The 22,221-nt window shown below is 43.1% G+C and overlaps 1 protein-coding gene across 1 annotated transcript; it reads left to right on the forward strand.

Moving 5' to 3' along the window:
* Positions 1–584: 584 nt before the first annotated feature.
* Positions 585–21,104, forward strand: RIOK1 (RIO kinase 1). The gene is made up of 17 exons (XM_054381681.1): positions 585–655; positions 2,747–2,954; positions 4,035–4,125; positions 5,346–5,415; positions 6,097–6,139; positions 6,799–6,891; positions 7,875–7,987; positions 8,099–8,179; positions 8,717–8,803; positions 9,910–10,047; positions 10,630–10,733; positions 13,441–13,547; positions 14,722–14,787; positions 17,079–17,198; positions 17,501–17,554; positions 19,152–19,295; positions 20,948–21,104. The coding sequence occupies exons 1-17, from the start codon at positions 585–587 to the stop codon at positions 21,056–21,058; spliced, it is 1,701 nt and encodes a 566-aa protein (XP_054237656.1). The 3' UTR covers positions 21,059–21,104.
* Positions 21,105–22,221: the final 1,117 nt, after the last annotated feature.

Raw genomic sequence — 22,221 nt, forward strand, 5'->3', positions numbered from 1 at the left:
AAGGGGCAGGATAAATAAAGTGCGGGTCGTGGTGTAGATTCATTCGCGGCGTGAGAGGGCTTTCTCCTCCGTCTCTCCTGTGCGGGCCCGCTGTTTGAGGTGACTCGCAATAGGATAGCCCTGCCTGGAACGGGGCGGCTGCCGGGAGCAGGGAAGCAATAGTACCGCCGTACTCGGTAGTGGTGAGGACGCACCTCGAATATTGTGTTCAGTTTTGCCCTCCCCACCCTTTCCAAGAACCACATTGGGGTGCTGGAGCATGTCCAGAGAAGGGTAACGAAGCTGGCAAAGGGTCACAAGTCTTCTGAGGAACGGCTGAGGGAACTGGACTCTATTATTGGTGGTTATTGTGAGTGCCCTTAGAGAAAGACTGTGGCTGCCGGATTTACTCATACTGCAGCGTATCGGTATCACCATCAGTTACTGTGTTACCCGTGCTGTTCCCGCCCAGCCATCGCACCAGAGCCGGTTCCTTCTCGCCCGTTGTGCGGCCGTTCTCGATGCTTTTTGACCTAGCGTCAGCGCCGTAGGGACTGCCCTGGCTCCCGTGGCCCTTCCTGCCTATCACCACTATGAGCGCCGCCATGGATTACCGGGCCAGAGGGATGAGCCAGATCGTGCCCGGGCAGTTTGACGATGCGGATTGCTCCGACGGGTAATAGGCAGAGGGGCTGAGTGGGGGCCGCTCGAGGAGGGTCGTAAATCGGTGCGGGGCCTGGAGAGAGGGGTTGGACGCGGTTCCCCAGCGGTTTCCGCAGGCCCCGTCGGAGCCGCTCTTGCGACGGATGGCTTGGACGTGTCTGTCCGCAAGCGCGGCCGGTAAAAATGGATAAGCGAGGAGGAAAGCGGCCCTGCGTCTCCTGGCAGCGAGGAAGGAAGTCCGGTTCGGGGGGTGTGCGGCTGTGCTGCCGGAGTTAATAAGTGTGAGGAAGGGCTATGTGTGCTCTCCCTCGCCTCTCCTTTTAATTATTTCTGTTTTCTGTTTCACCGTTAAAATGAGTAGACCCGCTTGCAAAATCACGGTGATCGAGCCGATTTCACCTCGGTGTTATTTTTATTTGATTGTAACTGAACATCTAACAGCGAGTTGCTGAGGACAGCAAATCGATTCCCCTTGGAATTAAAGCATGTTTTCTGTTGGACTGAAAGCCTAGAGGTCTTTGCAGTTTAGTGGGGAGTGAATAAGGAATGATGTTGCATTACGGGTTCAAGCCATTTTCTTTCCAGTGTACTGTTTATTTAATTAACTGCCAAATGCCGGCAGAGAATCTGCTTTGGGACACGATTGTTCTGGCAGAAAAATGTGATATGCTACATACATCAAGACACGAGTAAATCAAAAGGGTTCATTTCTTCCGTAAATAATTTATTCGTGTTTGTTTGGTGGTTTTTTCTTCATGGAGGTGGTGTCCTGAGTTACCAGCAAGTTGGCTGTTTCCTTCTGATGAGATTTTGTGTGGTAACTTGTCAAGAGGAAATCAGCTGTGGCAGCCAGTGGAGTGCTCATGTCTGGTGAAGGAGCCAGCTGGCGTGTTGTAGTGTGTTCATCTGTTGGAATCAGAGGGTCCAAATATGTGTATTTGCAGAACAAGTTAGAAGGCAGCACTGATGTGGTGAAGAAGACTGTGACCAGAAGATTAGGGCTCAGTATTGGACCCAGTTCTCTTTATTATCTGGACAAGGGTATTGAGTGCACTTCACTAAAATGTGAGGCAGTATTAATTAAGGTAGGAAGGTACTACAGAGGGATCCGGACAGGCTAGATTGATGGGCTGAGGCCAGTGGTATGAGGTTCAACAATGCCAACTGCCAGGTCCTGCACTTGGGTCACAATAACCCAATGAATGGTCCAGGCTTGGGACAGAGTGGCTGGAAACTGCCCAACAGAGAAAGACTGAGGGGTGCTGGTTGACAGCTGACTGAAGATGAGCCAGTGTGTGACCAAGTAGCCATGAAGGCCAACAGCATGCTGACTTGTGTCAGAAATAGTGTGACCAACAGGACTAGAGACATGATTGTCCCCCTATGCTCAGCACTGGTGAGGCCACATCTTGAGTATTGTGTTCAATTTTGGGGCCCTCACTCCAAGAAAGATGTTGAGGTGCTGGAGCATGTCCAGAGAAGGGCAGTGAAGCTGGTGAATGGTCTGGAGAAAAGTCTTTTGAGGAGTGGCTAAGGGAATCTGGGTTGTTTAGTCTGGAGAAAAGGAGGCTGAGGGGAGACCTTCCTGCTCTCTACAGATACCTGAAAGGAAGCTGTAGTGAGGTGGGAATCAGTGTCTTCTCGCTAGTAACAAGCAATAGGGCAAGAAGAAATGGCCTCAAGTTGTACCAAGGGAGGTTTGTGTTGGACATTAGAAGAAAATTCTTCCCGGAAAGGATTCTTAGACACTGGACCAGGCTCCTCAGGGAGGTGGTTGAATCCCTGTCCTTGGGGTTTTTTAAAAGATGCAGAGGTGTGGCACTGAAGGACATGGTTTAGCTCCAGACTTGGTAGAGTTAGATAATGGTTGGACTCCATAATCTTAAAGGTCTTTTCCAAACAAAGTGAGTCTATGATTTTCTCATCATTTAAATGCAGTTCACCCCTTAAAGGCAGTGACATTCTCATGAATACCTGCAGAAAGATAGATGAAGTGAGAAATGTCTCATGGAGAGCTAACTGTGAAATCATTTGTGGGCATAAATGTGTTTCATTGACTGTGATGAGCTTTTGTGGTTATAGAAACATCTGTATTTGTTTGAAGTGAACTTAATGATGACACAGAAACAGCTAAAGATGAAGTCACTGAGAACTGCCAGTCATGCCTGTGCAAAGAATTTAACACTGAGGAAGGAGGTGGTGATGATGAGAATGATGAGGACGAGGAAGAGGAAGATGAAGACTGGGACTGGGATGATGACATGGGAAGACTGATGAAGCGCCCCAATGCTGCTGGCGGATGCAATCCACAGGTGTGTTGAAAGCTATTTTGTGAGTATCAAAGGTGCCCAACAGCCGATGGGGCTAACCTGAAGGTTTTGGTCTTTGTTAGTATTATGTTGAGCATAAATAGTTTTTCCTTGAGAGAATTCTTTTTAGTCTGTTCCTCTGCCATGCCATGTGTGTACATTGCAGTCAGAGCTCTGCTTGAGTTCCTTGTCTCAGGTCCTGTCACAGAATTCTGTCACTGCAGTGTTCGTTCTATTCCTTACGTTTCTCAGCTTTTCTTTGCCCATCCTGATTTCTACTGATGTTGCTTTAATTTTTGGTATTTCTGTGCTTTTAAACATCTTCTCCACCCTTTTGCTTTGATGTTAAGACCTGCTTGTCACTCCCAGGGTGAAATGAGTATCTTCCGAACTACTGGTAGAAGGAGGTGCTAAAACTAGATTCATTTAGATTTCATGCTGTTGGTATAGAAACTCTTATGGGAACCACACGATGTGAGAACCAGCCTCTTTCTTACCCTTGACTTGGACACTGGAGGTTAAAACCTTCTTTATTGATACCAGCACAACAGAGGAGTTGAGATAGAGTGGTGCTGATCGCAGCATATTATGTCTGACCCACAGTATTTGTCCTGGGTTATGTTATTCTTGCCATTAGTTAGAGACTTGTGCTGTCCAGTGTTGGTGAAACTGTTGAGATATTAATTGCTTGGAGAATGTGATCTGACCTGTAGTAAAAGATGACATCTGGGCAAGTTTTCTCTTTTCATTACCTTCTTGTTTTCCTTTTTGCTTCCATCTGCTCTTTCCCTTCCTTTTACTCTACAGGGGGAAAAAGAAGTATTACTAGGAAAGAGTTGCAGCTCAATTCCTGGCCTAAAATAACATTGAATAGGACACTTTTGGGAATTTTAACTAATGTCATCTGTAATGTCTCATCTACAATCTGATGTTAATCCATACCCATTTCCTCACCCTTTGTGGTTTTCTTTTTTATATCTGTAGGTATAGGCATTTGAGCCGATTTTTTTTCCAATGATCTTGTCTGCATTTCAAAGGGTTACTTAGAAAAGGTAACTTAGATTTGTGAATTTTTTGTTTCAGGTGAATAGACAGGCCCCTAACTGTTGTTCAGCAAAAATGTCTACCCCTACAGACAAGGCTTTAAGGAAATTTGAACATAAAATCAATCTAGGTGAGTATAATTGCATTGTCTTTGATGAAAACCACTCTGATTATTCTTAGACTAGTTGTGCTTACTTTAAGTCAGAATTCTCTGGAATGAATTGGTTGACTTTTGCCAAACAGATTGAAAAATGGCTTTTGAGTATTTGAAGTTGCCTTTAGTCTCCATTAACTAGCTGTCATACCCCTTTATTTCTTCCTTCAGAGCCACAGGGCTGTTTTGTGTTGGTTAAGGTATTTTTCATCTCCTTGACTTCAGACCATGTAAATGTTTTCTTTCAAAACAAAGTGGTGCTAAAATGAAGGTTCCTAAGAGTGGTGCTGCTAAATGTGGCCAAATGCAGTATCTTTTGTGTGTTTAGCAATTAATTAAACACCATTTTAAATAGATCATGAGGAAAGAATCCTGGATGGTGTTGCTTTTTACAGAATCTTAGCAAGGCTGGGATTTGAAGGGACCTCTGGAGACAATCTAGTCCAATCCTCTTGCTAAACCAGGGTCACCTAGAGCAGGTTGCCCAGGATCACAATGTCCAGGTGGGTTTGAAATCATTCCAGAGAAGAAGACTCCACAACCTCTCTGGGCAGGCTGCTCCAGTTCTCTGGCACCCTCAAAGCAAAGAAATTCTTCCTCATGTTCAGATGGAACCTGTTGTGTTACAGTTTGTGCCTGTTGCTCCTTGCCCTGTCACTAGGTACCAGTAAAAAGAGTCTAGCCCCATCCTCTTACCCTCCACCCTGTAGCTATTGAGCATTGAGAAGATCTTTCAGTTTGCTCTTCTCCAGGCTAAATGGCCCCAGGTCTCTCAGCCTTTCCTCTTCAGAGATGCTCCAGTCCCTTGAATCATCATTGTCATTGCCTTATTCTGTTCAGAAAAATGACATTTGGTGGTGGTAAGAAGGGTGGACAAATGTAGTGGTGAGATGTTATCCAAAAACACATCACTTCTGTGTGACATTGCATCTCCCAGTCTGTGGATCTGTCTCATGCATCTTCTAGTCCCCCTTTGAAATGTAGGCAGAGGGGAGAGCTCAGTTAACTCTGGTATGTAGCTGAGCTTCTGTACCTACTTGAGAGACCTTTGCCTGTGTTTAAACCTTGTGCTATGGCATATCAGATGGCAGCAGACTTTAAGGGGCATTTCTGAACATAGGAAATGTCTTTGGGATTTTGCTTGTGGTTTGGTTTGGTTTGGTTTTTTATTGTTATTTCTTTTATGTAATTTTCAGATAAGCTAAATTTTGATGACTCCGTTATAAACAGAGTCACAGAAAAGTCTAGACAGAAGGAAGCAGACATGTGAGTATTGCTTGCAGCTCTGTTTTCATTTGAATAAGGTGAAACCAGAAGAGTAATTCTTATTTGCTAGTGTCATCCTGAGTTTTGACTAAGTTTATTAAGAAAACCAAAATATACAAACAGTCTTTATGCACTTTGCCTTTTTGATCTTGAACTTTTTGGTTTCCAGATCAGCTGCTAAATCATTCCAAAGTTTGGATTCTTCTGCTGCTGGTGCACATCTGATCATAGTGGTGTCATTCTACTAGAAAAAGCTATTTAATCTGTGATCCTCTATTTTCTAAACAGAGGTCCTCAAGCAGTTGAGCTAAAAAGATATTGGAAGCCTTTTGAAGGTTCTTCCTGATTATTTGACAAGGGAAAGTGGCTTCTTCTATAAATCTTTTTAAACCAGCTGCTTACAGCCCTAAGACAGACACTGTTTTCTCCTGAATGAGCATAACTCAGTGGAAGCAAGATGGTATCTATAAAAGTGAAAGGCACTAATATTTATGGTATTCTTTTTTGTTGGTATTTTGTTCTGGTTTTCACCCCTTTCCTGCAGAAGCAGCCTTGGCTTTTGTGTGAACTGAAAGCTTTACTTGAGGCTGTCTTCTTATCTTTAACACAGAATATTGTGGGTTAGTATCTCAAAGTGCTGAGTCCATACGTGGGATTGTAGCATTTTCTTTTCACTTCTAGGTACCGAGTCAAAGACAAGTCAGACAGAGCAACAGTGGAACAGGTAATTCCTGAATTCATCACATTTTTCTTTTAACTGGCACAAATAATACGGAATTTTTAAATTAATGCTAAAATTCTTTACTGTAGGAATGGAGTTTTTCCTTGGAGTTCTGCTCTCCTTCTTATCCTGAAAAGACCTGTTGTTTCTTTGTTTTTCTGTTGTCTGAAGGTTGTACTTCCTTCCATAAATCTTTCCGAGCTCATTTTAATGCTTAACATTGCAATAGAATTCTGCATCTTGTGTATGATTCAATTTTAAGCTTTTATTAAATAAAAACTCCTGGGTTGTTTTTTTTTTTTTCCTGTTCTTTTTCCATAGCAAGACTGAACTATTACTAGCCCAAGGCTACATGGCTGCTCTAATGATAGCTGTATCACAAGACGAACCTTGGTTTAACACTTTTAATGCAGCTGTGGGTGGGAAATGATTCGTTACTTTCAGTTATGTCCTTGAACTAGCTCTAGAAGAGACAGAAGGAAGTTTCATTCTAGATTCATGGCAAAATTCTGACTGCATGCTGTTTGGATTGTCATTTGATCCTTAAGATAGTGTAATGCTGTGAGTCCTTTAATATAATACTGAGGGTAAATTCTCTGTTAGGTTTTGTTCTCTTCAAAGACTGATGGTACTGACTTTTTTTTTTTTGTGTTAAATTTGAGGTGTTGGATCCAAGGACCCGAATGATTCTGTTCAAGATGCTCACTAGAGGCATCATAGTAGAAATCAATGGCTGCATCAGCACAGGGAAAGAAGTGAGTTTTATTACAAATGACATAATCTTTTTCTCAGCGAAGTACGTGGAAGCTTGTGCTGCTCAGATGTATCAAAACGCTTGAGTTTATAAATACTTTTTGTGTTGCATCATTGGTAGTTATTTTAAGATAAAACATAATTTATGTTAAAGGACACAAATTTCCCCAAGCATGAAAGACTGGTCAGAATACTTAAGTTTGTGGATCTTTTTAATTGCATCTTACAACTGAAATCTTTTAAAAGGGTGTATGTACACAAAATAATATTAAACAGCAAACCCAGGTAAATCTTTCTTCATGGAAGACTCATTGAGTCCAACCATTAACCCAGCACTGGCAGGTCACCACCAAACTTTGCAGCAGACATGAGAGTATCTAAATTCTGTGTAAAACAGCATTAAACCTTCACTGCTTTTTACAAAACCAGCATGTGTGTGTGTGTGTGTGTTGTTAATTATCAAATAATACTACAGATAATTAAAACCAGAGCACAGTTTTCCAAGTAAACTACTGATCAAGTTTAGAATGCCTATTCCCTAGGCTGACCTGGTTTTCTTCCAGATCCTTGCATAATGATTCTTCAATCAGCATACATTATGCTCAGGGACATGGTGTAGCAGGTGACTTGAAAGTGTTGGGTTGATGATCATACTCAATGATCTTAAAAGTCTTTTCCACCCTAAATGATTCTGTTCTTCCACCCTGTGTAGAAATGTCAACATGAGATATTCTGGCTGTACTTTAGGCCATACTTGCTTCAGTAGATGAGGCAGTTAGCTTGTCTCATTGTTTCTATCCTACATGCATTGCCACAACCCTATGTAGTCTTTTGTACTTCATATAAGCTGCCTCTCTTGCAAAAAGAGGCACCTTGTACACAAGGTGTAGGGGCTGGGGTGAGCTCAGATCTCTTTGAGGTGTCAGAAAGAGAAGGTGATGTTGGTTTAAAGAGTTTGTCATTTCTTCCCTTTATAATCTGGTAGGCGAATGTCTATCATGCCAGTACTGCAAATGGAGAGAACAGAGCCATAAAAATTTACAAAACCTCCATCCTGATGTTTAAAGATCGGGATAAGTACGTGAGTGGTGAATTCAGGTGAGTTGACTTCTGCCTGGTTTAGTGGGAAACAGCTGATAAAATCACTGATGCTGATGCTAAGGTCATTGGCTAAAGGTCCCTGTTGTCTTTTTATTTCTTTATCTAAAGATTCCGGCATGGATATTGCAAAGGCAACCCAAGAAAGATGGTGAAAACGTGGGCTGAGAAAGAAATGAGGAATTTAATAAGGTGATTCTTCCAGTTTTTATTTCAGCATGCAAAGGTAACTGAAACTTGTAAGTTTGTAGGAGGTGCTCTTCTGTTGCTAGTCTGTGACCATCACAGGCTTTCTGGGATATTTGGAGAAAGTGTCTTGAGCTTCCCTGTATGAGAGAAAAGAAAGGGAAGGAAGGAATAAAGGTTTTTGTCTTGCTGCTCATGCTCTAAGGTCTTCAGTGTCTGAACTCTGTGACTGACTTGACTAAAAAGCGAGGAAAAGCTGGAAATAGCTGCTGCTGAGTAGCAGCACACTGCAATATAGGTTAATCTAGGATTAACCTGAACTATGTAAAGATTCTTTGTCTGACACAGGAGTGCTTAGAGAATGGGCAGAGCCAGACTGGTTGTGGCTTTATGTATTCACTTCCTAGTTGTTCTTCACAAGTGAGTTTCCTGAGCAGAGGAGCTCTTGTTGTGTTATGTTTAGACATAGAGCTCCTATAGGCAGTAGAGCAATGCAAATAAAGTCTGAGTTTATTTTGTTTTGGCTTTGTTCCTGTGTTACAGGTTGAATACAGCCCAGATACCTTGCCCAGAGCCAATTATGCTGAGAAGTCACGTGCTAGTCATGGGCTTTATTGGTAAAGGTGATAGGTAAGTATCCTTGGAAAATAAAATAGTATTTTTAGTTATTAGTTTTCCACAAAGGCTTATTAAAACCAAATGAGCCCACCCTTTAAATTTATCTACTGTTACTTTAGGCCTGTAAAATTAACAAGTTACTCTTACGTGTATGTGACCTGTAGAATTGCCAGACGTTTCCAGCTATTACTGCAGACAATCTGCATGATTCTGAAACCTCAGTTGTTTGCCTAATGAATTTGTAAAGTGGCCTAACTAGAGATTAAGGCTGCAAAGGTTTGCTTATTGTACATGAAGACAGCTTGTTTTGTAGTCCAAACATTAATGTAGTGTGGTCCAAATTAGTTGGAAACAAAGCTCCAGTAACTTTGGCGAGCATCCACCAAGCTGCCCCCCATGCACATAGCTGCTCGTACTGACTTGCTTGACACAGTGAGCAGAAGGATCAGGTACAACAATTAAAGCATTTGCAGCTGGTATGTATCACAGAGTCCCAGAAAGGGGGGTTGGAAGACCCCCCCCAGACCTCTGGAGATCATCTAGTCCAACACCTCTGCTAAAGCAAGGTCACCCAGAGTATACTGCCCAGAATCACAATGTTTGGGCAGGTTTGGAATCTCTCCAGAGAAGGAGACTCCACAACCTCTCCGGACAGCCTGATCCTGTGGTTTGTCATCCTCCCTGGAAAAGTTTTTCCTCATGTTCAGGTAGAACCTTCTGGGTTCTAGTTTGTACCTGTTGCGATTTGTCCTGTCACTGAACACTACTGAAAAGAGTCTGGCCCCATGCTCTTGCTTCCCTGCCCTTTAGCTGTTGATGAGCATTGATGAGATCCCCTCTTGGTGTGCTCTTCTCCAGGTTAAACAGCCTCAGGTCTCTCAGATGCTCAACAGAGAGGTGTTCCAGTCCTCTCATCTTCATAGCCTCCACTGGCCTCTCTTGAGTAGTTCCCCATCTCCCTTGAACTGTAGAGCCCAGAACTGGACTAAGTACTCCAGCTGTGACCTCAGTGGGGCAGAGTAGAAGGGAAGGAGAACCTCCTTTGACCATACTCTTCTTAATGGACTCCAGGAGAAAGAAAAGTGCTCACTTGCTGTTATTTGTGTTGTAATTTCCAGGCCTGCTCCTCTGCTGAAGAATGCTCAGTTATCTGACTCCAAAGTTCGGGAGCTGTACCTGCAAGTTATCCAGTACATGAGGAGAATGTACCAAGATGCCAGACTTGTTCATGCAGATCTCAGTGAATTCAATATGCTGTACGTTCTTAAACCTTGCCTTGAATTGTGACATGTAAAACATGTGCTTTGGCAACCTCTGGGTACAAATCTACCTTTAAGGGAGGGTGTGGTCACTTTTGTGACTAGATTTGTCACTTAGCTAATTATGTAGCTTTTAAATGGGATCTGAGCTTTCTTTGTATGACAAGGCAAGCTAACAAAGAAAAAAACCAAACAAATAATAATAATAAAAAAACCAGACAAAACCAAACCAACCAAACAACCCCCCCCAAAAAAAACCCCAACTCCATACAAAAGCCCCTCAACTAGAGAAAAGAATTAGGAAGGTGTCACTTTCTTCTGTTGCCTTCTCCCTCCACTTATAAAACTGTTTTTTGTGTTCATAAGAAGACTGCTTCTTTATAGGTTAATAATATAACCTTTGTAGAGGAGGGGAAGGATTGACCCAAAAAAGCCACTCTGGCCCTAATATGCAAGGTGCATGTTGGAGAAATACATTAAGGTTGTTTGTGGTTCTTAAGTTTGAAGCCCACTTTGTTCCCAACCCTTCAATCTCCCAGGTAACCATGATGGAGTTAGTGCAGTTGTCTGTGTCTGCAGGTACCACAGTGGGGATGTGTACATCATCGATGTGTCTCAGGCTGTGGAGCATGACCACCCCCATGCGCTGGAGTTCCTGCGGAAGGATTGTGCCAACGTTAATGGTGAGTGGGAGGCACTGCACTTCTTGTTCTGTTTATATAGGAAAGTGTTTGTTCACTTGCTGTTTCAGGTGAAACTGACTGTAGAAGCAGTCAAGCTTTTGTTCAAGTAGAATCTGCTGAAAAATCTGTCCCCATCTTTCTTACAGGCGCCTTGAAGTACTGAAAGGCCACAATAAGGTCTCCCCAGAGCCTTCACTTCTGCAGGCTGAACACCCCCAGCTCTCCCAGCCTGCCCTCACATCGTGAGGGTCCTTTGGGGCCTCCTCTGGCCCACTCCAACAGGCCCCTGTCGCTCCTGTGCTAAGGACTCCAGAGCTAGACCCAGCACTGCAGGTGGGGTCTCAGCAGAGTGGAGCAGAGGGGCAGAATCCCCTCCCTTGATATGCTGCTCACACTGCTGGGGATGCAGCCCAGGACATGGTTGGCTTCTGGGTTGCAAGCACACATTGTAGGCTCACGTCCAGCTTTTCACCCCCCAAATCCTCCTATGCGGGACTGCTCTCCATCTTACCATCCCTCAGCCTGTATTAATAAACCGGGAGCCTTTATGGTGTATTTCTCTTGAAAATTGGATCTTCACACATGAGTGTCCGTGTTGTGTAACATACACATGCCTCCTGTTAGTGTGTGTGTTTCTCCCTGAACACACAAAATCTCTCACTACAAGCTGCTCTTGTCCCCTTTTTCTTCTCAGTTTGACTGTTTTCTAATTTTACACAGACTTGAAAGTCTGTGGAAGAATTGTGTTCATTTCTGTGTTCCATGTTTGTTGATACCCAATATACTGTTTTTTTTCCCTATAACTTTTATGTTCATGGATTTCCAATAACTTACTCCTGGCTGGAATGCTTGCACCCTTCCACTTTTTTCTTGTCTTTTGGTTTGCTCTCCCTAGGTATTCTAGTACCTCCGTGAGTTGCAGTGGTCTTCATGTGTTTTCATTTTGTCACTGTGTTTTATGTGTTGAGTTTAATCTGCTGCTGATATTCAATACCATATTGATGTCATGCCAGCTTTGAAATGAAAATGCTGGTTGCATCTATGTATCATGGGGCTTGAAGCTCGGATTCTGACAGGAGGGGCTTCCTGTTTCCGGTTCCTCTTTCTGGTTTTGGGGTGTTGGTCTTCTCTGCTGGGCTGGCTGCTGTGTGCTTAGATCAGAGGAAACCATTTTATTGCTGGTTTCTGCTGCTGCTTCTGTTTTTGCTAAGGTGACTGTGCAGCATGTCATCTCATTAAACTCCTTATCTCAGCCTAGAGGGTTTTTTTTGTGTTATTTCCCTCCCATCTTTGATGGGGCTTCACTTGGAAGGCAAACTGGGAAAACAAGGCACACTCCAACTTTCTCTGTGTCCTCGTCCTACAGAGACTGAGAAACACCTTCCTTTATACCGTGCCCTAGCTGTGATCATTACAAAGACTTGTGGTTGCATGGGCACAGAAAGCTGCCTTCAAACAAAATCATTTTGCTTCTGTGGTTACTTTCTCTTGGTCAGAGATTTCTAAGAACTGGAGTAGGAAGTGCTTGTTAAGCAGTTCTCAGTGCCTTTCACTGCTGGCTTCCAGTACAGAAGTGCAGCCTCCAAATTCTGAGTGTAGTATTGAGGAGCACTGAACATGTTGATGTGTTTTCCATTTTAGATGGATCATAATTAGGCTGCACTGTATTTTGGTAGTTATTCCTGTTTCTTTTTATGCAAACTTTGAGGACTACATTCCTTGTTCTTTGAAACATGTTTTTCACTTCAGTCATTGCAAATACCACACCAGTCTTATATTGTTTACTTTTTAGACCCATCTCCACTAAGTCTGGCTCTTGCTGAAATTGATTTGTCTTTTTTATTTACCCAGTCATCTGTATGATGAACAGTTTTGTTTCAGATGGCCAGGAATCATCTGATAACTAAACCCAGTGTGTGCTGCTGGGGCTTCCTCATGTCCCAATGCTTGGGGAAGAGTGGCTGGAAAGCTGCCTGGTAGAGAAGGACGTGGGGGTGTTGCTTGACACCTGGCTGAAGATGAGCCAGTGTGTGTCCAGGTGGCCAAGAAGTCCAACAGTGTCCTGGCCTGGTGTGGCCAGCCAGACCAGGGTTGTGATTGTCCCCTTGTACTCAGCACTGGGGAGGCCACACCTTGAATACTGTGTTCAGGCTACAGGAAGGACACTGAGGTGCTAGAAAGGGTCCAGAGAAAGGGCAGCAAAAGTGGTAAAGAGTCTGGAGAACAGGTCTTCTGAGGAGTGGCTGAGGGAACTGGGGTTGTTCAGCCTGGAGAAAAGGAAGCTGAGTGGAGAGACTTTGCTCTGTACAAGTCTCTGAAAGGAGGTTGAAACCAGGTAGGGATCAGTCTCTTCTCCCATGTAACAAGTGATGGGATGAGAGGAAATAGCCTCAAGTTGCACTAAGGGAAGTTTAGGTCAGACATTAGAAGAAACTTCATCTCTGAAAGGGTTCTTGAACACTGGAACAGCCTTCTCAGGGATGTGCTTGCTTCCCCATCCCTGGAGGTATTGAAAAGATGCAGAGATGTGGTGCTGAGGAATGTGGCTTATCCTCAGACTTGGTAGAGTCAGATCATGGTTGGATTTGATCTTAGAGGTCTGTTCCAGCCTAAATGATCGGCTTGCTGGAACTGTCACTTTAACATCATGGCTGCAATTGTTACGTGTAATTACTAAGAGTTTTCCTCTCCGCTCTTTTCCTGTCAGACTTCTTCCAGAAGCGCACTGTGGCGGTGATGACTGTACGGGAGCTCTTTGAGTTTATTACTGATCCTTCCATCACCAGCGAGAACATTGATGACTATCTCTCAAAGGTAAGACTGCATGGCCTTCTTGCTTATGTAGGAAGACTTGAACACTAAACCAGATCTAGTCCCAGCTCCTTCATCTAATGTACTCCACATCCTGCTCTTGAAGGAAGCCAATACATGACTTTGTTATGCTGCTGCTTCAAAACTGCATGTGCCTGATCCAGGTGCTACTAAACACAGGATGCTTTGAATTAGTTTGTTACTTTTGGCAAGGAGAAGCTCTGCAGAAATACAACCATAGAGAAACGTAGAATCATAGAATTGTTTAGGCTGGAAAAGACCATTGAGTCCAACCATTAATCCAGCCCTGTCAAGTCACTGCTTAAGTACCAGATGCTTTAAGTACCAGTACTTTAGATGTGTGTGCTCAGCACCACATCTACACATCTTTTAAATCCCTCCAGAGATGGTGACTCAACCTCTTCCCTGGGCAGGCTGTTCCAATGCAGAGTTGAGGAGGGTGGACTGAGAGAGGGAGGGAATGCCTCAGAAGGGAATGACCTCAGGTCAGTGGTCCTCTGAGGTACATGGTCTTCCTAGGCAAATGTAGTGTCTGGGAAAGCACAATGATTTCAGGAGGTAAACTTCCTCAGTCCCTCCTAGCAGCAGCCATGTATATAATCTCTGGATGCCATTCCTCTGCTCCCAGTTAAATCTAACTTCAAAAATTAAGGGAGGGGGAAGGCATTTTTAAAGTTAATGCAAGAAAAATGGGAGCCACATATGCCATGTTCAGAGTGGAGATTTAACTGCTGGTCAAGGCCACGTGTGTGGTCCAAATATCAGTACAGTATGGGGATTTCTAGTGTCATACTGGAGGTTGAACAAGACATGATTTCCCCTTACATGAGTTCTGGCTTGCTCAATGTGCACAAGAAGAGCCAAGCTTCAGGCCTGAGCTCTGCTTGCTGTGTTCTTTTGCTGTTACATCTGTAGTCACACTGGGCCTGCCATAAGCTGGTCTGGAAAGAGCAGCCAATATAATTTCCTGCTATTCATAAAGCAGATCTGCAGTTCAGTTACCATTAGAAGTCACTCAGGGCATTGCAATATGGAAAGCTGGAGTATGGGTGAGGTATAGTGTGGAGTACAGGGAAAACACAAATGGGAATGGTTGAATTGGATTAAGTTATGCAATTCTCAAGCAATAACCTTGTATTGTTTTCTGTTTCTTTAGGCAATGGAAATAGCATCAAAAAGAACAGAAGAGGAAAGATCCAGTCAAGATAAAGTGGATGAGGAAGTGAGGATTTTGTGCCTGCTTTGAAATGAATATTAAGCTTGCCTCTTCTAAGCAGTGAAAAGTGTTGTGTTTCATTTAGCAAAATGTATGGTTGATAAGCAGAACATTGTGATACTGAGATGTCTTGAACTAGTTGAGATGTGAAGCATTATGGGATGCCATGTGTAGAAGCCAACAGCGATGTGGTGTTAGAAGGCAAATACTCATTTTCCTACACCAAAAACTTTGCTTGTAGCCAGGTCCCTTCTTGTATTTTCCAGTTCAGGTTCAGTTAACAACAAAACTGCATGGAAAGGTCTTACAATGCCAGTGGTTTTGGAGCAGGATGTTTGGATACCTGCATTGACCAACTTGCCTCTAGCTCCATTCCCACTCTCAGTTTCTCTGTGTATTTGTTTCTGTCCCACATTGAACGAAGCTGTTTCAAGTCCTTTATAGAAAACTTCTGACATTCTGGAAGGGCTTGATGTAAAGATAAATCAGTTACTATCGTAATCTTCAGAAGAGTTAAGAGACCTCAAAAACAAACCGAAACCAACTCTGAGCAGAATCTGTATCAGCAAGAACCTGTTTGTACTGATTCATGTGGCATTGTTTTTGGAGTCAATGACACTTGATTTATCAAAGACTTTTCTTTTTCTCCTGGAGCTCTGCAGGTTTTACTAACTGCTTCTGGCTCAAGCCTGGCCAAGGAAAGATTTTGATTTTTGTGTTTTGGGGGTTTTTTTGTGTGTATCCTAAGATACCCTCAGCATACAACTTGTGAACTATAGTCAGATGCTTTTTGTTCCAAGCCCATCTTTTGCAAACCAGTTATTTATTTGCCTACATAAAGGTACCAACCTGTAAGAGATGATACAGCAGCATCTAAGATCAGTTTATTTCTCTTAGAGTTCTCAGGTGGCCATGGCTACTTTGTGTCCCTTCCTCCACAGAGGAGTACAGCTGATGAAGTTCTGTGGAATGGGGACCTCCGTTCTTTGCACAGCACTTAGTCTAGCAGTTACAATCATAAAGTGTGCTGAGATTGAAATGATACTATGAAAAAGAGAGTAAAATACTTCTGTCTGATCTAGTAATGTTTCAAAGAGACTACACAATGAATTTAAGTGTTGATCCTGCAGTTAGGTTTTACTGTATTATTCTGCTGCAGGAGTCCTCTTGGAGTTGGCCTGTGGGTTAAAGCAGATGTAATTATATAAACAGATTAAGTTCTGTCTGCATTGAGTTGCACCCAGAAGGCATTTTAAACATTACAGAAAATCCTTAGAATATAAAACCTTAGGATTCAGATAGGTTAAGAGGAAATAGCTCAGGAAAGAGTAGCTAGAAAACTGTCCAGTAGAGAAGGTCCTGGGGCTGTTGATCAACAGACTACTAAATATGAGCCAGCAGTATGCCCTGGTGGCCAAGAAGGTCAACAACATCCTGGCCTGTATCAAGAATAGTGTGGCCACCAGGACCAGGGCAGTGATTGTCCCCTCATGCTTGACACTGGTGAGGCCACACCTTGAATACTGGATTCAGTTTTGGAGCCTTCACTACAAGGACAGAGTTGCTGGAGTGTGTTCAGAGAAAGGAAATTAAATTGGTAAGGAGTCTGGACAACAGGTCTTCTGAGGAGTGGCTGAGGGAACTGGGGTTGTTCAGCCTAGAGAAAAGGAGGCTGAGTGGAGACCTTCTCACTCTCTACAATCCCCTGAAAGGAGATTGTAGTGAGGAGTGTGTTGGTCTCTTTTCCCTAGTAACAAACGATAGAACAAGAGGAAATGACCTCAAGTTGCACTAGGGGAGGTTTATATTGGACATTAGAAGATAAACTTCTTTGCTAAGAAGGTTCTCAAACACTAGACTAGGCTCCCCAGGGAGGTGCTTGAATCACCATCTCTGGAGGTGTTCAAAAAGACATGTAGACACGGTTTAGGCCCAGACTTGGTAGATTTAGATAATGGTTAGACATAATGATCTTAAGGTCTTTTCCAACTGCAACAGTTCTATGATTCTAAGTTGGAAGGATTGGAGAAGTTTGTCAGTGGTGGTTGTCATGCTGAGGAAGAGCCTGATTAGTCATGATCTTTCAATAATATGCTGGCTGCATGTTAACTCTGCACTGCAAAAAAAAAAAAAAAAAAACCACAAACCCAGAAGATAGACTGGGGTTCATATGGTAGAGGGTGACTGCCCTATTCCTTTTTAGTTCCTCTGAACCATTAAATCATGTTCATGTTTATTCTCTTAATGATGCATAATTAGGAAGAACATCAAAGTTTGTTTCTTTTTCACTCTACTAGGTGTTTAAGAAGGCTTACATACCTCGAACTCTGACTGAGGTTAAAAACTATGAGAGAGATGTGGATATAATGATGAAATTGAAAGAGGAGGATATGGCATTGAATGTTCAGCAAGATAATGTGAGTGAGTAGACCTGCTGGGGCACTACAAAAGAAGAGGGAATAAGAATTCATGTTGAAAACTGTTAGCAACAAACAAAAAGAAGCCTTGTTACCAAGGTGTGGAGTACTGAAGCTATTGTCATACTTCAGAATCATCTGGTTATTTCTAACTAATGTGGGGTTTTCCTATTGGGTGTTCTTTGGATGTTTGTTTCTTTGGTTGGGTTGGGGGTTTTTTGAGATGGTAGTTTTCAGTGGACATAAAGATTTGAGACCAACTTTGGTAAAATGATTTTCTTTCTCTGTCTCCTTGGATAAAGATTCTCTACCAGACTGTTACAGGACTGAAGAAGGATTTGTCTGGTGTTCAGAAGGTGAGAAGGTGTTTTAGAAATCCTTCATTTAAGCTGTTTTCAAAGAGCCCTTACAAGGAGAATGCCTCACCCTGCAGCTGACACCATGAAACCTCTTTCTGCAGAGTGATCATTTATGCTGGTGTTACAGCGTGTCTGCACACTATGGGAATTGCTTCCCTGCACTGTGCTGATGTTGGGTTGCTTGAAAATGAAATGCTAATTCTTGCTGTGGCCACCATCTCTAAAGTTCAGGTGGAGAGGAAGGAAGACGTGTTCCAGTTAGAGAGGGTAACTGATTGACATTTTAGCACGACTACTGTTTCTTGTATGCTTGGGGTAGCTTTGCTGTTATTATTGTGTAAAGAACAACCCTGTTGTGTGAGCTGTGATGATCAGGGAATGATGTGATAGTGGCCCTGTGGTGAAGAACTTGGGGATACTGGTGGGTGAAAAGCTGGACACAAGCTAACAATGTGCACTCCCAGCCCAGAAGCCAACTGTGTCCTGGGCTGCATCCCCAGTGGTGTGGACAGCAGGTCAAGAGAGGAAATTCTGCTCCTCTGCTCCGCTTTGCTGAGACCCCATCTGCAGTGCTGGGTCCAGCTCTGGAGTCGTCAGTGCAGGAGAGACACAGACCTGTCAGAGCAGGGCCAGAGGAGGCTGCAACAATGATGTGAGGGCTGAAACCTTTCTGCTGTGAGGACAGGCTGGGAGAGTTGGTGGTGTTCAGCCTGTAGAAGAGAAGGCTCTGGGGAGACCTTATTGTGGCGTTTCAGCACTGATAGGGGCCAGTTAGGTAGAACAATTTTTTTACAGTGAGGGTGAAACACTGGCCCAGGTAGCCCAGAGGGGTGGTAGATGCCCCATGTCTGGAAGCATTCCAGGTGAGGTTGGATATGGCTTTGAGCAGCCTGATCTAGTTGAAGGTGCCCTGCTGACTGCAGGGGAATCAGACTAGATGACCTTGAAAGATTCCTTCCAGCCCAAACCAGTCTGTGATGCTATAAGGTGTTATGTCTTACTATATTTGAAGCACTTGGCAATGATGCTTCCATAAAGTACTTTGGATTAGAAGTTGGGTACAGGTCAATATAATTCAACACAGAAGTCCTATGTGGGTGCTGCCTCCTTTTATAAATACTGTCTAGCATTGGTGTAGACTGTTTTAAAATGGAAATACAGATATGGGTGCAATCAGGTTGTGAGATATTCTCTAGGCTTCTTTAAGTGAGTGTTCCAGTGCAGATGTGTTTGCAATATAGCCTACATACAGTGTCCCCAAGACAGGTTTGGGGATAATGCAAGTGTAATTCAAAAATGGCTTCCACATGTTAGCAAATTGCTGTTTAATGTATGGAAATGAGCTTGGAAGTGCCAATGCAGATGTGCTGTGAGGCCTGACCTTAAAAGATTCTATCATACATCCAAGATACATTGTTTTTAGTTTGATTTAGCTTACTCGATTTCTCTTTCTTGAGGCTCAGTGATGGCTGTAGTAAAAGCTCCTGCAAGGGTTTCCTTCCAGCAGATTTTGGGGTTTATATATGTGTGTGTGTGTATTGTCATTAAGATTCTTTGTTTTGGTTTGCTGTAATTCTCTTGATACATCTTGCAGATTCCTGCGCTTCTTGAGGAGAAGGCTTATGAATCAGAAACAGATTCTGATGACAACGGTGGCACCTCAGAGGATGATGATTCATGCTGCAAAGAATTTGTACATCCCAAAGATAAGCCTGCTGAAGTCGGCATGGACAAAAAGGTCAGCTGGCCAGGAATGGTTTCTTTTGCCCACCTCTGCCTTCGTGACAATAACAAAACTTAGTTCTGAGTCATTCTTCCTACTTTTTGGCTGTAACAAGCTATGGCTTTTACTGTTGTAGAGAATGAGAGCAGACTGAGTAAATTTCATTCTGGATGCTTTGTTTATGGGGGTATTATGTAGAGGAACACATGACAACTCTCTTTAGCCTAGACAAAGCTAGAATAGAGATCTCTGCAAGGAATTCTAAAGCTACCCAAAGCAGAATTTACAGCTCTTCCATGATTTGGTGTTCAGGTTTGTGGTCCCTGTTGGAGATTCTTTTTGTGCAGGTAACTGAGACCAGTTTATCCATAGAACTGGAGACTTGGTGACAATGTTTGTCCCACAGTGGCTTTTGTAGTACTGTTAGTACAGGCTGTCCTGGTTTGCTTCGGGCAAGAAATGCAAAGCAGTCATGCAGAAGGGTTCTGATATGGTGGTTGTTTTAAAGGTTTCATTTCCCAAACTGCAGGACAAGTATGCTTTGTTTTGAGGATGCTTTTCCACAGAGTATCACCCATGGCCAAGAGCTTTTTGGAAGGCTTTTTTAGGTGCTGTGCAAAAGAAGGGTAAAACTTGATGATCTAAGGGGTTCAAGATTTGGCAGTTTGCTTGTTAGATTTTCTTCCTAGGAAAGGTAAGATAGTATATCCCATATCTGTAAATAAAAACACAGTGCTCTGATAAACACTTTCTACCAACTGAGAGTTGCTGCCTTTCAGATTATACAATCATAGACTGATTTGGATTGGAAGGGAGCTTTTAAAGGTCATCTACTCCACGTCCCTTGCAATGAGCAGGGTCAACTTCACTAGAGCATGTTGGGCAACCTGTGCCAGTGTTTCACTGCCCTCAGCATAAAAAATAATCTTCTTTAGATCTAATCTAAATCTTCCCTCTTAGTTTAAACTGTCACCCCTTGCCCTGTCACAACAGGCCCCAAGTCAGATATGAAACATGGAAGTCTTGATCACTTCTCATCTTTATGGATAGGTTTGTATTTGGACTTGGTTTTATGTGAATATGATAAGGTTTCTGGTAACGTCTGTGTTTAGCTGTGGGAAGTGATAACTTCCACCACCCCACCTCACTGCTTTTTCCAGTTGAGTCTTTTCACTGGCACAAATTAGTGTATTGCAGTAGCGTAACACCCTTTCTTGCCAATCCTGATGGTGATCAGCTTGATGTGAGTTACTAGCAGTTACTAGAGCAGTATTTTTGCATGACATATAGAAACACATACTGCAGTAGCCCTGCAGGTGGCAGGAAACCTCAATTTGGCATCCTGTTTTAATCTTGGATGTAAACAGCATTGAGTTAGGAGTGCCTCTTTCTCCCTGTCTTCAAAGACTGCATGAATCTCACATTTTAACTAGTTTGAATTTTGCTTTGTGGTTAGCAATGTGCAGCTCTTGGCTCCACCTCCAACCTACACTTAGATTTTTTTCTTTTGTCTTCACCATTCCTATTTTTTTCCCACTTTTTTATTTCTTTGTTTTGATAACCCAATTTTTACATGGTATATTAATTAGCTTCTTACCAATTGTCAGTAACTGATTGACCTCAAAATTTCTCATTCCTTCTGGTTTTAAATGTTTGGTTCTTTACAGGAAAGGAAAAAGATGGTTAAAGAAGCCCAAAGAGAGAAGAGAAAAACCAAAATCCCAAAGCACGTGAAGAAGCGGAAAGAAAAGACTGCAAAAATGAAGAAAGGCAAATAAAATGAGCTTTGGCTTGGAGAGGGAAAGGGATGGTTTGTTCTGGGGTATTAAGTCCTTTTTTCTTTTGTAAAATTAAAAATCCTTTATTTCTGTACATCTAGTATTAACTGTGAGGATGGTTCTGTTAATGACTTGGTGTTGCTGTTTGAACAGTGCACATGGGTTTCTCAATAGGAAAGAATGAGTTCAATGTTTGAGCCTGTTAGAATTGTGTATTTGAATTCAAGGCTGTGTAAAGGCTTGTGGCAGGACCTCTTTGTGTGGCTCAGCTTTTCCAGTCCACATCATGCGAAGGAGCCCCAGCTCTTTATTAAGGAGAAGCTGGCAGAGCTCTGTTTGTAAGTGACCCACTTGGTCTGGGTCAAGACACCATACTGAAGGCAGACCCATCTTCTATCTGGGCAACCAGTGAGGCTGACAAGGCTTGGGAGACATGTCCTCTTCATGATGTAGCATGTCAGCTGGCTTTTCCCATTGCCTCCAGTTTCATCACTCCCTTTGCCAGCATGGAGAAAGGTTCTCATTTTAGTAAATGTCTTGGTATGTTCTCCACTTTAAGGCTGGGTTTGATGCCCTGGGGATTTACATTTACACAACATACATCCTCTGATGACAAACAGCATTTATCTATAAGTGGATATAGTGGATATACAGCAACTGTTGTCCAGCAGCAGGGGGAAGCTTCTTTCTCTCTGCACCTTACCTCCTACACCTTATGCCAGCTGCATATGTGGTTTCATTACCCAGTTTGACCTTCAGAAACAGCTTTGTGCCTTCGGCTGGAAACCTGGCAAGAGAGGAACTGGTCAGTGTTTCCAGATCTCTCATTGTACCTTCTTTTCCTGTCTGTACAGGGATTGGCAGCCCTGTCATCTACAGTATGAATATGCCAAGAAGGCCAACAGCATCCTGGCTTGTATCAGAAATAGTGTGGCTGGCAGGACTTGGGAAGTGATCATCCCCTGTACTCAGCACTGGTGAGGTGACGCCTTGGATACTTGGGCCCACCCAAGAAGGACATTTAGGTGCTGGAGTGTGCTTATAAAAAAGAAAAAACGGCCAGTGATGCTGGTGAAGGGTCTAGAGAACAAGCCCTGTGAGGAGGAGCTGAGGGAACTGGGGTGGTTTAGCCTGGAGAAAAGGAGGCTGAGGGGAGAACTTGC

Source organism: Indicator indicator, chromosome 6 (genome assembly GCF_027791375.1).
Source record: "Indicator indicator isolate 239-I01 chromosome 6, UM_Iind_1.1, whole genome shotgun sequence".
Taxonomy (NCBI): Eukaryota; Metazoa; Chordata; class Aves; order Piciformes; family Indicatoridae; genus Indicator; species Indicator indicator.

Bases quoted from the DNA above. Each gene is read 5' to 3' on its own strand.
- RIOK1 (XM_054381681.1), top strand. From the start codon at position 585: ATGGATTACCGGGCCAGAGGGATGAGCCAGATCGTGCCCGGGCAGTTT. The intron at 6,140-6,798 runs GTAATTCCTGAA...GTTAAATTTGAG, and splicing joins ACAGAGCAACAGTGGAACAG to GTGTTGGATCCAAGGACCCG. The intron at 7,988-8,098 runs GTGAGTTGACTT...CTTTATCTAAAG, and splicing joins TACGTGAGTGGTGAATTCAG to ATTCCGGCATGGATATTGCA.